General features: G+C 41.0%; 1 protein-coding gene across 1 annotated transcript in view; it reads right to left on the reverse strand.

Moving 5' to 3' along the window:
• Positions 1 to 17,186, reverse strand: part of CALCOCO2 (calcium binding and coiled-coil domain 2) — a 147,650-nt gene that overhangs the window by 38,258 nt on the left and 92,206 nt on the right. The window contains exon 12 of the mRNA XM_053697277.1: positions 8,637 to 8,732. Within this exon, the coding sequence (XP_053553252.1) occupies positions 8,637 to 8,732 (96 nt within the window). The remainder of the gene's footprint in view (positions 1 to 8,636; positions 8,733 to 17,186) is intronic.

Raw genomic sequence — 17,186 nt, forward strand, 5'->3', positions numbered from 1 at the left:
TCAAAGTACAAAAAAACGTTTTAAAATAAAACCGTTACTGTCACTTTAAATTTTAAACTGAACACACTTTATTACTGCATATGTGAAAAAGTATGAAGGAATTGTTCAAAATTCACCAAAATTTCACCACAGTGTCTTAAAGCCTTAAAAGTATTGCACACTTTAACCCTTAAAATAACGGAACCGGAGCCGTTTTTATATTTAACCCCTTTACAGTCCCTGGTATCTGCTTTGCTGAGACCCAACCAAGCCCAAAGGGGAATACGATACCAAATGACGCCTTCAGAAAGTCTTTTCTATGTATCAGAGCTCCTCACACATGCATCTGCATGTCATGCTTCCCAAAAACAAGTGCGCAATAGAGGCGCGAAAATGAGACTCTGCCTATGATTAGGGAAAGCCCCTAGAGAATAAGGTGTCCAATACAGTGCCTGCCGGTTATTTTACATAGTTCCCAAGATTAAAATAATTCCTCAAGGCTATGGAGTATAAAATATGCTTATATATAAATCGTTTTAGCCCAGAAAATGTCTACAGTCTTAAAAGCCCTTGTGAAGCCCTTTTTTCTCTTCATGTAATAAAAATGGCTTACCGGATCCCATAGGGAAAATGACAGCTTCCAGCATTACATCGTCTTGTTAGAAATGTGTCATACCTCAAGCAGCAAAAGTCTGCTCCCTGTTTCCCCCAACTGAAGTTAATTCCTCTCAACAGTCCTGTGTGGAAACAGCCATCGATTTTAGTAACGGTTGCTAAAATCATTTTCCTCTTACAAACAGAAATCTTCATCTCTTTTCTGTTTCAGAGTAAATAGTACATACCAGCACTATTTTAAAATAACAAACTCTTGATTGAATAATAAAAACTACAGTTAAACACTAAAAAACTCTAAGCCATCTCCGTGGAGATGTTGCCTGTACAACGGCAAAGAGAATGACTGGGGTAGGCGGAGCCTAGGAGGGATCATGTGACCAGCTTTGCTGGGCTCTTTGCCATTTCCTGTTGGGGAGGAGAATATCCCACAAGTAAGGATGACGCCGTGGACCGGACACACCTATGTTGGAGAAACTACAGTTAAACACTAAAAAACTCTAAGCCATCTCCGTGGAGATGTTGCCTGTACAACGGCAAAGAGAATGACTGGGGAAGGCGGAGCCTAGGAGGGATCATGTGACCAGCTTTGCTGGGCTCTTTGCCATTTCCTGTTGGGGAAGAGAATATCCCACAAGTAAGGATGACGCCGTGGACCGGACACACCTATGTTGGAGAAAGCTTGTACATCTGGCACAGCTGCCAGTCGTTTGTGTAACAAGACAGATAAAGCAGAAATCTGTCCTTTTAGAGAACTCGCTGACAATCCCTTATCCAAACCTTCTTGGAGAAAGGAGAGGATCCTAGGAATTTTAATCTTACTCCAGGAGAATCCCTTGGATTCACACCAACAGATATATCTTTTCCATATTTTATGGTAAATCTTTCTAGTCATAGGTTTTCTAGTCACAGGTTTTCTGGCTTGGACCAGAGTCTATCAATCTATCACTGAATCTGAAAACCCACGCTTGGATAAAATCAAGCGTTCAATTTCCAAGCAGACAGCTGCAGAGAAACTAGATTTGGATGTTCGAATGGACATTGTTCTAGAAGATCCTGTCTCAAAGGTAGCTTTCATGGTGGAGCCGATGAAATATTCACCAGGTCTGCATACCAAGTCCTGCGCAGCCACGCAGGAGCTATCAGAATCACCGAGGCCTTCTCCTGTTTGATCCTGGCTACAAGCCTGGGAAGGAGAGGGAACGGTGGAAACGCATAAGCTAGGTTGAACGACCAAGGCGCCACTAATGCATCCACTAGAGTCGCCTTGGGATCCCTGGATCTGGACCCGTAGCAAGGAACCTTGAAGTTCTGACGAGACGCCATCAGATCCATGTCTGGAATGCCCCATAATTGAGTCAACTGGGCAAACACCTCCGGGTGAAATTCCCACTCCCCCGGATGGAAAGTCTGACGACTCAGATAATCCGCCCTCCCAGTTGTCTACTCCTGGGATGTGGATTGCAGATAGGTGGCAGGAGTGATCCTCCGCCCATTTGATGATTTTGGACACCTCTCTCATCGCCAAGGAACTCCTTGTTCCCCCCTGATGGTTGATGTAAGCTACAGTCGTCATGTTGTCTGACTGGAATCTTATGAATCCGGCCTTCGCTAGTTGAGGCCAAGCCCGGAGAGCATTGAATATCGCTCTCAGTTCCAGGATGTTTATCGGGAGAAGAGACTCTTCCCGAGACCATAGACCCTGAGCTTTCAGGGAATCCCAGACCGCGCCCCAGCCTATTAGACTGGCGTTGGTCGTGACAATGACCCACTCTGGTCTGCGGAAACTCATTCCTCGGGACAGGTGATCCTGGGTCAACCACCAACGGAGTGAGTCTCTGGTCATCTGGTCTACTTGAATCATTGGAGACAAGTCTGTATAGTCCCCATTCCACTGCTTGAGCATGCACAGTTGTAATGGTCTTAGATGAATTCGAGCAAAAGGAACTATGTCCATTGCTGCAACCATCAACCCTACTACTTCCATGCACTGAGCTATGGAAGGCTGCAGAATAGAGTGAAGAACTTGACAAGCATTTAGAAGCTTTGACTTTCTGACTTCTGTCAGGAAGATCTTCATTTCTAAAGAATCTATTATTGTTCCCAAAAAGGGAACTCTTGTCGACGGAGACAGGGAACTCTTTTCTACGTTCACCTTCCACCCGTGAGATCTGAGAAAGGCTAGAACAATGTCTGTATGAGCCTTTGCTTTGGAAAGAGACGACGCCTGGATTAGAATGTCGTCCAGATAAGGTGCCACTGCAATACCCCTTGGTCTTAGAACCGCTAGAAGGGACCCGAGCACCTTTGTGAAAATCTTTGGAGCAGTGGCTAGCCCGAATGGGAGAGCCACGAACTGGTAATGCTTGTCCAGAAAGGCGAACCTTGGGAACTGATGATGATCTTTGTGGATAGGAATATGTAGATACGCATCCTTTAAATCCACGGTAGTCATAAATTGACCCTCCTGGATTGTAGGTAAAATTGTTCGAATGGTTTCCATTTTGAACGATGGAACTCTGAGAAATTTGTTTAGAATTTTTAAATCCAGAATTGGTCTGAAAGTTCCCTCTTTTTTGGGAACTACAAACAGATTTGAGTAAAACCCCTGACCTTGTTCCACAGTTGGAACTGGGTGTATCACTCCCATCTTTAACAGGTCTTCTACACAATGTAAGAATGCCTGTCTCTTTATTTGGTTTGAAGATAAGTGAGACATGTGGAACCTTCCCCTTGGGGGTAGTTCCTTGAATTCTAGAAGATAACCCTGAGAAACTATTTCTAGTGCCCAGGGATCCTGAACATCTCTTGCCCAAGCCTGAGCAAAGAGAGAGAGTCTGCCCCCTACTAGATCCGGTCCCGGATCGGGGGCTACCCCTTCATGCTGTTTTGGTAGCAGCAGCAGGCTTCTTGGCCTGTTTACCCTTGTTCCAGCCTTACATTGGTTTCCAAGCTGGTTTAGTCTGGGAAGCGTTACCCTCTTGTCTAGAGGCTGCAGAGTTGGAAGCCGGTCCGTTCCTGAAATTGCGAAAGGAACGAAAATTGGACTTATTCTTAGCCTTGAAAGGTCTATCTTGTGGGAGGGCATGGCCCTTTCCCCCAGTGATGTCTGAAATAATCTCTTTCAATTCTGGCCCAAAAAGGGTCTTACCTTTGAAAGGGATATTAAGCAATTTTGTCTTGGAAGATACATCCGCCGACCAAGACTTTAGCCAGAGCGCTCTGCGTGCCACAATTGCAAACCCTGAATTTTTCGCCGCTAACCTCGCTAACTGCAAAGCGGCGTCTAAAATAAAGGAATTAGCTAACTTAAGTGCGTGAATTCTGTCCATGACTTCCTCATACGGAGTCTCCCTACTGAGCGACTTTTCCAGTTCCTCGAACCAGAACCACGCCGCTGTAGTGACAGGAATAATGCACGAAATAGGTTGAAAAAGCTAACCTTGCTGTACAAAAATCTTTTTAAGCAAACCCTCCAATTTTTTATCCATAGGATCTTTGAAAGCACAATTGTCCTCAATAGGAATGGTTGTGCGCTTGGCTAGTGTAGAAACCGCCCCCTCGACCTTAGGGACTGTTTGCCATAAGTCCTTCCTGGGGTCGACCATAGGGAACAATTTCTTAAATATAGGAGGAGGGACAAAAGGTATGCCTGGCTTCTCCCACTCCTTATTCAATATGTCCGCCACCCGTTTAGGTATCGGAAAAGCATCAGGGTGCACCGGGACCTCAAGGAACTTGTCCATCTTGCACAATTTTTCTGGGATGACCAGATTGTCACAATCATCCAGAGTAGATAGCACCTCCTTAAGTAATGCGCGGAGATGCTCTAATTTAAATTTAAATGTCACAACATCAGGTTCTGCCTGCTGAGAAATTCTTCCTGTATCAGAAATTTCCCCATCTGACAAACCCTCCCTCACTGCCACTTCAGATTGGTGTGAGGGTATGACAGAAAAATTATCATCAGCGCCCTCCTGCTCTACAGTGTTTAAAACAGAGCAATCCCGCTTTCTCTGAAATTCTGGCATTTTGGATAAAACATTAGCTATGGAGTTATCCATTACTGCCGTCAATTGTTGCATAGTAACAAGCATTGGCGCGCTAGAAGTACTAGGGGTCGCCTGCGCGGGCATAACTGGTATAGACACAGAAGGAGATGATGTAGAACTATGTCTACTTCCTTCATCTGAGGAATCATCCTGGGCAACCTTACTATTTGTGACAGTACTGTCCTTACTTTGTTTGGACGCTATGGCACAATTATCACACATATTTGAAGGGGGAACCACATTGGCTTCCATACATACAGAACATGATCTATCTGAAGGTACAGACATGTTAAACAGGATTAAACTGGTTAATAAAGCACAAAAACCGTTTTAAAACAAAACCGTTACTGTCTCTTTAAATGTTAAACAGGGCACACTTTATTACTGAATATGTGAAAAACTATGAAGGAATTATCCAATCTTTACCAAATTTTCACCACAGTGTCTTAATGCATTCAAAGTATTGCACCCCAATTTTCAAGCTGTTAACCCTTAAAATGTGGAAACCGGAGCCGTTTGCAATTTTAACCCCCCTACAGTCCCAGCCACAGCCCTTGTTGCGACTTCACCAATCCCAGGGGGGTATACAATACCAATTGAAGCCTTCTAGGAACGTTTTCAGTGGATACCAGACCCTCACACATGCAGCTGCATGTACTGTACTACATCCTTCCCTATTTTATCTGGAACACGACAGGGATGTCCAATTTCACCACTTTTATTTAATTTAGCAATTGAACCCCTTGCAGTTACCTTAAGAGATAATTTAGGGGGGATTAAGATAGGTAAAATCCCTGTTAAACTTTTACTTTACGCAGACGACTTGATTTTACTCTTAAAGGATGCCCAGACTGAAATTCCCAAAATTTTGGAAATTATAAAAATTTTTGGTTCTTTTTCAGGTTACACAATTAATATATCCAAATCAGAACTTCTCTGGCTGAGTAAGCATCACCAAAACCAATATACACCCCCTTTTAAAGTAGCTCCGCAATACATCACATATTTAGGAATCCAGATTAGTGCCAATCCAGAAGATTGGTTTAGTTTAAATTACCCACCTCTATTTGCGAAAATTAGATTTGAGATGATGAAATGGGACAACCTTCCACTCTCAATTACCGCAAGAATCAATGTAGTTAAGATGATCGTCTTACCTAAAATATTATACTTAATGCAAAATATCCCTCTAATCATACCAAAAAAGTATCTCAGTAGGTTAGACCAACTAATGAGACGATTTATATGGGGGAGGGGTGCGAATCGAATATCACTATATAAACTGTCACAACTAAGGCAATATGGCGGATTGGCACTACCCAACTTTGCTATTTATAATAGTGTAAGTCTTGCAAAAATCGCAATGGACTGGATTACGGGCGGGAACTATATTGCATTTACAGAAGCAGAACAAAATTTAGTATACCCCCTCTCATTAAATGCGCTTCTGCACTGCCCTAAAAAAGTAATTCCAAAGAGTATTAAAAATAAACAATCATTATATCATATTATAATTGCATGGCAAGACATACGACGCAGAGTAGATAGTGACCCCCATTTTTCAGATCTACTTCCTATTAGAGGTGACCCACGCTTTCCGCCCGGTATTAGCAGTCAAGTATTTAGGAAATGGGCCACAGTAGGACTTATTTATATAACACAACTTAGAGAACCTAATCTACAGAGTATAATGCCATTTGAGACTCTTAAAGAGTCTTATAATGTACAGAATGTGGACTTTTTTGCATACCTTCAAGTGAGACACTGGTTCTTTAAAGCTATGGAAGATAATAAGCTTCCATGGACCCATTCAGGAATGAAAATGGGGCTAGCATTATTTAAGGCAGGTAAACGCTCTATTAAATATTGGTATAATATGATCATTACTAAGTCAGGGGAACTAAATATTGCACAGATCTGTTCAAAATGGCAAACAACGATTGTAGATCTAAAAAGGGAACAAGTAAAACAAAGTATAATTCTCTTGGACGAGGCTACACTCGCGGCAAGCTGGCGAGAAATGCATATAAAACTTCTACATAGAATATACTTTACGCCTGCTAAAATAAATAAATGGTCGACACAAGGTTTAAGGGTATGTCCACGTTGCTCTTTAGCCGATGCTGACTTAACCCATATGTTTTGGAGCTGCCCAAAAATTAACCAGTTTTGGAAACGGGTACAATTTTGGTTAAATAAGGTGACAGCTACAAATCACATATTAGAACTACAACACATAATTTTCCTACTAGATACATCAGACAGATTGGTAAATAGAGCTTTCTGTAATACGGTAATTCTGGGTGGAAGATATCTCATCCTTAAAAATTGGCACCAAAAAAATTCACCGACTATAAATAATTTAACATTTTTATTACAAAGACATTATACAATAGAACAATTTGATAACGCAATTAACTCTGAACAGCAGCGAAATAGATTTAATTTAAAGTGGTTAGATTTTGTTAAACACTACAAAAACATCAATTTACAGAACCAGTTATCACCATTAGAGAATATAAGTTAAGATGCAAACCTCTTTTCCCCCCCTTTTTTTTTTTTTTTTTCTCTTCCCCCCTCCTTTGCCCCCCCTAGAAAAATTTAAAAGCTAAAAACTTTTCCTTGAAGCCGGTCAGGAATTTGACAATTAATTTGTAGGTGGCTCCACCTTTCTCAATAATTTAAAGGTTGAAATTACTTAAAATTTACACTGGATTACTCGAATTTATCATTTATTACTGTAAAGATTTGTCTTTTTTTTTTTTTTTTTTTTTTTTAAGGCTTATAACAATGAAGTTAGGGTAAATCCCGTGTTAATGACTATTGTGATAAAGGAAGAAAAGTTAAATATCTAATATTTGAAAAGGTTATGATTTTATTTTCATGTATATTTTATCTGTATGTCTGCTTCATGTTTTCTGGTTTCAAATGACATAAGTGTACCATTGATTATGTAACTTTTTGTTTTTTCCTTTTCTTTCTTATTTCTGTATATTTTTTTTTTGACCTTTAATAACAATAAAAAACATTATATTAAAAAAAAAAAAAAGTAACTGCGCAATAATGGCGCGAAAATGAGGCTCTGCCTACTACAGAGAAAGGCCCTTCTTGACTGGGAAGGTGTCTTAACAAGTGCCTGGCGCTAAAAACGTTCCCCAATATTAAAAAAGTGTGAAATTCACTTCAAACTGCATATAATATTTAAATAAAGCAATCGATTTAGCCCCTAAAAGTGTCTACCAGTTTATAGCCCATAATAAGCCCTTTATTCTGTTTGAGTCTAAGAAAATGGCTTACCGATCCCCATGAGGGAAAAGTGACATCCTTCCAGCATTACACAGTCTTGTTAGAAAAATGTCTAGTCATACCTTGAGCAGAATAGTCTGCAAACTGTTCCCCCAACTGAAGTTCTCTCAGCTCAACAGTCCTGTGTGGGAACAGCAATTGATTTTAGTTACTGCTGCTAAAATCATACTCCTCTTTTAAACAGAACTCTTCTTCTCTTTCTGTTTCAGAGTAAATAGTACATACCAGCACTATTTTAAAATAACAAACTCTTGATAGAAGAATAAAAAAACTACAACTAAACACCACATACTCTTCACCATCTCCGTGGAGATGCTACTTGTTCAGAGCGGCAAAGAGAATGACTGGAGGGGGCGGAGCCTGGGAGGGACTATATGGACAGCTTTTGCTGTGCTCTTTGCCATTTCCTGTTGGGGAAGAGAATATTCCCACAAGTTATGGATGACGCCGTGGACCGGACACACCAATGTTGGAGAAATAAGGTTTTTACTAAAATAAGCATTTAATAAACAAACCTGTGATATATATATATAATTATCTTGTGCAAGGATGTTTTTACTTGGTGTGACAATTAGTCCTGTGCACCCTGCATCTGTGGAGCGGTTTTTCAGGATTGCTTCTGTCCTAAAAGGAGTTATCCATGTGTAAAGGATCTGTCAGCAGCAACTGTGAGTCATATACTGTTACCTTATGTGCTTCTCTCAGGTCTTCAATATCCATATCTCGCAGTCTAATAGTGCATTTTACCTCATCCAGTTCCTGTAGCAGATCTGTCTTTTCTCTCTGCAATAGGGTTACAAGGGACAAATGTTTAAGTACAAAAGGCAGAAAATCCATATCTATATATGCAGTGTCTGTTCCCCCTCAGTTATGTTTCCATGAGGGTACATCTTATATTTACATTATCATTTGGAAATTGACAAATACCAAGGGCCTGGTTACTAGACGTTTAGTAAATTGCTCCAGCAGTCAGTAGGGCCACAGCAAGCACCTGCAACACTTGTTCTGTTACATGAGTCAGAAAGCAGAGTCATCAGCAGAGAGCAGTGCATCATGGTCTAGCCATCAGAATGATTAAGAATGACCAGATTTTGCTACTTCAGATTATAATTTATTTGGTCCATTTAATGGCCAAGTGAAATGTATTCCCAAACAAGCTCTATATGCCCATGCACACGCTCTTTTCTTGAGATTTAGTTATGCTTAAAGGGACATAAAAATATATTTTTTCTTTCATGTTTCGGATAGAATATACAATTTTTAATAACTTTCTAATTTAATTCTGTTATCAAATTTGATTCATTCTCTTGTTATCCTTTGTTGAAGGAGCAGAAAGGCACTACTGGAAGCTAGCAGAATACATTGGGTGTGCCAATAACAAGTGGCATATATGTGCAGCCACCAATTAGCATCTAACTGCTAGTAAAGCATTGATGTTCCTGAGCCTACCTAGGTATGCTTTTCAACAAAGGATACCAAGATAACTAAGCAAATTAAATAATAAAAGTAAAATAGAAAGTTGTTAAATTCTTCATCTGAATCGTGAAAGTTTATTTTTTACTTTACTGTCTCTTTAAACTATGAAACAAAAATGTTTTAAGGGGCACAAAAGTATCTTTTTTTAATTTGATGCATCTAAGAAAGGACATTTTAAAATTTAAAAATTGGTATTCCTGAACTAAGAAAACAACATTTTATTTCTTATGCCATGAGGTTTGTCACTGTCCATCAAAGTACTGTGGGTGCCATAATCACGCACTTTTCACACGCCGACTTCTTGTTAGCTGTAAAAGCCAAATAAACAGCTTTAACTTAAAGGGATATGAAAACAACTTTCTAATATACTTCTATTATCAATTTTTCTTAGTTCTCTTGGTATCTTTGGTTGAAAAGCAGGGACAAAAGCTCAGAAGCGTGCACGTGTCTGGAGCACTATATGATAGCAGTTTTGCAAGAATGTTATCCACTTGCAAGAGCACTAGATGGCAGCACTGTTTCCAGTCATGCAGTGATCCATACATCTTGCCTAGGTATCCCTTTAATAAAGAATACCATGGGAACAAAACAGAATTTATGCTTACCTGATAAATTACTTTCTCTTGTGGTGTATCCAGTCCACGGATTCATCCTTTACTTGTGGGATATTCTCCTTCCCTACAGGAAGTGGCAAAGAGAGCACACAGCAGAGCTGTCCATATAGCTCCCCCTCTAGCTCCACCCCCCAGTCATTCAACCAAAGGTTAGGAAGAAAAAGGAGAAACCATAGGGTGCAGTGGTGACTGTAGTTTAAACAAAAATTTTTTTTTACCTGACTCAATTGCCAGGGCAGGCCGTGGACTGGATACACCACAAGAGAAAGTAATTTATCAGGTAAGCATAAATTCTGTTTTCTCTTGTAAGGTGTATCCAGTCCACGGATTCATCCTTTACTTGTGGGATACAAATACCAAAGCTTTAGGACACGGATGAAGGGAGGGAACAAGACAGGTACCTCAAACGGAAGGCACTACTGCTTGCAAAACCTTTCTCCCAAAAATAGCCTTCGAAGAAGCAAAAGTATCGAATTTGTAAAATTTGGAAAACGTATGCAGTGAAGACCAAGTCGCTGCCTTACAAATCTGTTCAACAGAAGCCTCATTTTTAAAAGCCCATGTGGAAGCCACTGCCCTGGTAGAATGAGCAGTAACAGTTTCAGGAGGCTGCTGGCCAGCAGTCTCATAGGCCAAACGGATGATGCTTTTCAGCCAAAAGGAAAGAGAGGTAGCAGTCGCTTTCTGACCTCTCCTCTTACCAGAATAGATAACAAACAAGGATGTTTGTCTGAAATCCTTAGTTGCTTGTAAATAGAACTTTAAAGCACGAACTACATCAAGATTGTGTAACAGACGTTCCTTCTTCGAAGAAGGATTAGGACACAGAGAAGGAACAACTATTTCCTGGTTAATATTCTTGTTAGAAACAACTTTAGGAAGAAAACCAGGTTTGGTACGCAAAACTACCTTATCTGCGTGGAACACCAGGTAAGGTGAATCACACTGCAAGGCAGATAATTCTGAGACTCTTCGAGCAGAAGAGATGGCTACCAAAAACAAAACTTTCCAAGATAACAACTTAATATCTATGGAATGTAAGGGTTCAAACGAAACCCCTTGAAGAACTGAAATAACTAGATTTAGACTCCATGGCGGAGCCACGGGTTTATAAACAGGCTTGATTCTGACTAAAGCCTGAGTAAACGCTTGAACGTCTGGTACCTCTGCCAGACGCTTGTGTAAAGGATAGACAGAGCAGATATCTGTCCTTTTAAGGAACTAGCTGACAATCCTTTCTCCAATCCTTCTTGGAGGAAAGACAATATCCTGGGAATCCTAATCTTACTCCATGAGTAACCCTTGGATTCACACCAACAAAGATATTTCCGCCGTATCTTATGATAGATTTTCCTGGTGACAGGCTTTCTAGCCTGAATCAGAGTATCTATAACTGACTCTGAGAAACCACGCTTTGATAGAATTAAGCGTTCAATCTCCAAGCAGTCAGACGCAGAGAAATTAGATTTGGATGCTTGAACTGACCCTGTATTAGAAGCCTCATTGGCAATGTCCATGGTGGGACAGATGACATGTCCACTAGGTCTGCATACCAAGTCCTGCGTGGCCACGCAGGCGCTATCAGAAACACCAAAGCCTTCTCCTGCTTGAGCCAGATTGAAGGACCAAGGCGCTGCTAGAGCATCTATCAATACCGCCTTGGGATCCCGGGACCTGGACCCGTAGAGAAGAAGTTTGGTGTTCTGACGGGACGCCATCAGATCCAACTCTGGGGTACCCCATAGCTGAGTCAGCTGGGCAAATACCTCCGGGTGGATTTCCCACTCCCCCGGGTGAAAAGTCTGACGACTTAGAAAATCCGCCTCCCAGTTGTCTACTCCTGGATGTGAATTGCTGAAAGATGGCAGGAGTGATCCTCCGCCCACCTGATTATTTTGGTTACTTCCGTCATTGCTAGGGAACTCTTTGTTCCCCCCTGATGATTGACGTAAGCTACAGTCGTGATGTTGTCCGACTGAAATCTGATGAATTTGGCCGCAGCTAGTTGAGGCCATGCCTGAAGTGCGCTGAATATCGCCCTCAGTTCCAGAATGTTTATCGGGAGAAGAGTTTCTTCCCAAGACCATAAGCCCTGAGCTTTCAGGGAGTCCCAGACCGCACCCCAGCCTAACAGATTGGCGTCGGTCATTACAATGATCCACTCTGGCCTGCGGAAACATATTCCCTGAGACAGGTGATCCTGAGATAACCACCAGAGAAGAGAATCTCTGGTCTCCTGGTCCAACTGAATTTGAGGAGACAAATCTGCATAATCCCCATTCCACTGTTTGAGCATGCATAGTTGCAGTGGTCTGAGGTGTATCCGAGCAAAAGGGACTATGTCCATTGCTGCTACCATTAATCCGATTGTCTCCATACACTGAGCCACAGATGGCCGGGGAATGGAATGAAGAGCTCGGCAAGTAGTTAAGAGTTTTAATTTTCTGACCTCTGTCAGAAATATTTTAATTTCTACCGAGTCTATTAGAGTCCCTAGGATGGGAACCCTTGTGATAGGAGAAAGAGAACTCTTTTTGATGTTCACTTTCCACCCGTGAGACCTCAGAAAGGCCAATACAATCTCCGTGTGAGACTTGGCTCTTTGGAAAGACGGCGCCTGAATTAAGATGTCGTCTAGGTAAGGCGCCACTGCTATGCCCCGCGGTCTTAGGACCGCCAGAAGGGACCCTAGCACCTTTGTGAAAATTCTGGGAGCAGTGGCTAAGCCGAAGGGAAGAGCCACAAACTGGTAATGCTTGTCCAGAAAAGCGAACCTGAGAAACTGGTGATGATCTTTGTGGATAGGAATGTGTAGGTATGCATCCTTTAGATCCACGGTAGCCATATATTGACCTTCCTGGATCATTGGTAAGATTGTCCGAATGGTCTCCATTTTGAATGATGGGACTCTGAGGAATCTGTTTAGAATTTTTAGATCCAGGATGGGTCTGAAAGTTCCCTCTTTTTTGGGAACCACAAACAGGTTTGAGTAAAAACCCAACCCTTGTTCCGCAATTGTAACTGGGTGGATCACTCCCATTGTATGTAGATCTTCTACACAACGTAAAAACGCCTCTTTCTTTGTCTGATCTGTAGACAGACGAGAAATGTGGAACCTTCCCCTTGGAGGAGAGTCCTTGAATTCTAGAAGGTATCGCTGGGCTACAATCTCTAATGCCCAAGGATCGTGTACATCTCTTGCCCAGGCCTGAGCGAAGAGAGAGAGTCTGCCCCCTACTAGATCCGGTCCCGGATCGGGGGCTACCCCTTTATGCTGTCTTGGTGGCAGCTGCAGGCTTTTTGGCCTGTTTACCCTTATTCCAGCCCTGGTAAGGTTTCCAGGTTGCCTTGGGCTGTGAAGCGTTACCCTCTTGCTTTGCAACCGGAGAGGATGAAGTGGGACCGTTCCTGAAATTACGAAAGGAACGAAAATTAGCTTTGTTCTTTGTATTAAAGGGCTTGTCCTGAGGGAGAGCATGGCCTTTTCCCCCGGTGATTTCTGAAATAATCTCTTTCAATTCAGGCCCGAAGAGGGTCTTTCCTTTGAAAGGAATGTTCAAAAGCTTGGATTTAGACGACACATTGGCCGACCAGGACTTTAGCCATAGCGCCCCATAATGGCGAAACCTGAATTTTTCGCTGCTAACTTAGCTATTTGGAAAGCGCCGTCAGTGATAAAGGAATTAGCTAGCTTTAGAGCCTTAATTCTATCCATAATTTCCTCATATGAGGTCTCCGTCTGGAGCGAGTCTTCCAGCGCCTCAAACCAGAAAGCAGCTGCAGTAGTTACAGGAATAATGCAGGCAATAGGTTGAAGAAGAAAACCTTGTTGAACAAAAATTTTCTTAAGTAAACCCTCTAATTTTTTATCCATAGGGTCTTTAAAAGCACAACTGTCTTCAATTGGTATGGTTGTGCGTTTAGCAAGTGTAGAAACAGTCCCCTCCACCTTAGGGACCGTCTGCCACGAGTCCCGCATGGGGTCAGATATGGGGAACATTTTCTTAAAAACAGGAGGGGGAACAAAAGGGACACCTGGTCTATCCCACTCCCTAGTAACGATATCCGCAATCCTCTTAGGGACCGGAAACGCATCCGTGTAAACAGGGACCTCTAGGTACTTGTCCATTTTACACAATTTCTCTGGGACCACCAAAGGGTCGCAGTCATCCAGAGTAGCTAATACCTCCCTGAGCAAAACGCGGAGGTGTTCTAGTTTAAATTTAAAAGCCAATGTATCTGAATCTGTCTGAGGAGGAACCCTTCCTGAACCAGAGACTTCTCCCTCAGACATCAAATCCCTCGCTCTCACTTCAGAGCGTTGTGAGGGTATATCAGATACAGCTACCGAAGCGTCAGAATGCTCATAATCTGTTCTTAAAACTGAGCTATCACGCTTTGCAGGTAACACGGGCAGTTTAGATAAGAAAGCTGCAAGAGAATTATCCATGACTGCCGCTAAGTCTTGTAATGTAAAAGGGTTAGACGCACTAGAGGAACTAGGCGTCGCTTGAGCGGGCGTAACTGGTTGTGACACTTGGGGAGAAGCAGACGGGCTACCCTCGTTACCTTCAGTCTGAGAATCATCTTGGGCCACATTCTTAAGTGTAACAATATGATCTTTAAAGTGTATAGACATATCAGTACAAGTGGGACACATTCTGAGAGGGGGTTCCACCATGGCTTCTAAACACATTGAACAAGGATTTTCCTTAGTGTCAGACATGTTTAACAGACTAGTAGTATACACAGACAGGCTTGGAAATCACTTTAATCAAATAAAAAACACAATTTGAAAAAACGTTACTGTGCCTTTAAGAGATAAAAAAGGCACACAATTTTACAAAACAGTGAAAAATGCAGCAATCCTTTTGAAATTTTCACAGTATGTACCTAGAGCCTTAGTAAGATTGCACCACTAGTTGCAAAATGATTAACCCCTCAATGCCCAAACCGGAGCAGCCTAAAGCCAACACCCGGTTAAAATTACTACAGCACCTTGCCACAGCACTGCTGTGGCCCTACCTGCCCTTAGGGACCAGATTTGGGGGAATACAGCTTCCTTTAGGCCCTCAAACAGCAGCAGGACCCTCCATATGAAGCAGCATGAACGTCTGTGTAATTATAACTGCGAATCTCAGGCGCAAAATTAGGCCCCTCCCACTCTACTCCGGAGCTGTGAGGCCTAAGAAATCACTCCAAAGTGAATAAAAAATAGCCATGTGGGTAATAACTCCAGAAAGAACCCAAAAGGACTTTGAAAGTGTCTTTTTTCCCAATAAAACAATCGATTGCCCTGAATTAGTGTCAACCAGCATAATTAGCTCTGTTATGTAAGCATTCAATTCCTTACTAAGTCTCTGAACATAGCTTACCCTCCCCTCATGGGGATATTGTCAGTCTCTTCTAGCATTATCTCAGTCTTGTCTAGAAATAAATGACTGAACATACCTTATTGCAGTTCCCCTGCAAACTGTTCCCCCCCAACTGAAGTTTTCTGGTACTCCTCAGTCCTGTGTGGGAACAGCAGTGGATTTTAGTTACAACATGCTAAAATCATTTTCATCTCAGCAGAAATCTTCATCACTTTTCTACTAGAGAGTAAATAGTACAAACCGGTACCATTTAAAATAACAAACTTTTGATTGAAGATAATAAAAACTACAATTCTAACACCACATTCACTTTACCCTCCCGTAGAGAGACCCTAGTGCTTAGAGCCGGCAAAGAGAATGACTGGGGGGTGGAGCTATAGGGGGAGCTATATGGACAGCTCTGCTGTGTGCTCTCTTTGCCACTTCCTGTAGGGAAGGAGAATATCCCACAAGTAAAGGATGAATCCGTGGACTGGATACACCTTACAAGAGAAAGCAAATTTGATAATAGAAGTAAATTGGAAGCTTTTTTTTTTAGATTGAGGAGTTGCACAGAACAAATATACTGACATAAATATCATACTGACATAAATATCACACTGACATAAATATCACACTGACATAAAATAGATATACACTCAGCATTGCATTGCTTAGAAAACATAATATATTGGAAGCTTTTTTTTTTAATTGCATACCCGCCATTTGTTAAATCGACCCCTTTGTCTCAATCACAAAAGAATATTTTTGGGTTTCATTTCCCTTTAACCTTTTTTTCATAGTGCTCTTTCATATGTATGACACCCCTTTTATTACAGTTAGATTTGTAATTGTAACATTTATTGGTCTTGTACAAGAGTATTTTTGCTTAGACTCTTCCCAGTAATTTCTAAATTAATTTTAGCAAAATAAGCCTATTTTGGGCAAGATTAGGAGTGGAGCGCAAACTACCTCTTCTGCTTGAGTTTCAATTGCTTTAGAAGTAAGATTTTTTTTCCGGGTTGTTGAAAGTAAACTGTTTTCGCTCTCACACTAACCCGGCAAGCGCAAAAAGCCGAAGTTTGAATATCATTTGCGTGTTCACATATTCCCCCACAGAAGTCAATGGAGAAAATGCATATTTTCATTTGCGTTGACCCGTCATAAAAATATGAATATTTCACATTCCAATGTTCCTTACATATGTTATATTTATTCATAAATACATATTTGTACATATATCTGATAGTATTTTGGTACAATATATATATATATATACATATATATATATATATATATATATATATATATATATATATTTTATATAAAAAGGTATAGATATATATATAGGAATTTCTATTTAGAAATACATAGAACATATTCTAATACGTGCAGAACATTGGAATGTGAAATATTTACAGTAAATACACAGTATAACTTTATTAAAAATAAATATTGCATAAATATACTTTAACATCTTTTCATCTTCTTAAAGGGACATGCCACCCACATTTTTTCTTTTATGATTTAGAAAGAGAATGCAATTTTAAACATCTTTCTAATTTACTTATATTATCTCATTTGTTTTATTCTCTTGATATTCTTTGATGAAAAGCATATCTAGATATGCTCACTAGCTGCTGATTGGTTGCTTCACATAGAAGCCTCGTGTGATTGGCTCACCATGTGCATTGCTTTTTCTTCAACTAAGGATATCTAAAAAAATGAAGCAAAATAAATAATGGAAGTAAATTGTAATGTTGTTTAAATTTCTATTCTCTATCTGAATCATG

Source organism: Bombina bombina, chromosome 1, assembly GCF_027579735.1.
Source record: "Bombina bombina isolate aBomBom1 chromosome 1, aBomBom1.pri, whole genome shotgun sequence".
NCBI lineage: Eukaryota > Metazoa > Chordata > Amphibia > Anura > Bombinatoridae > Bombina > Bombina bombina.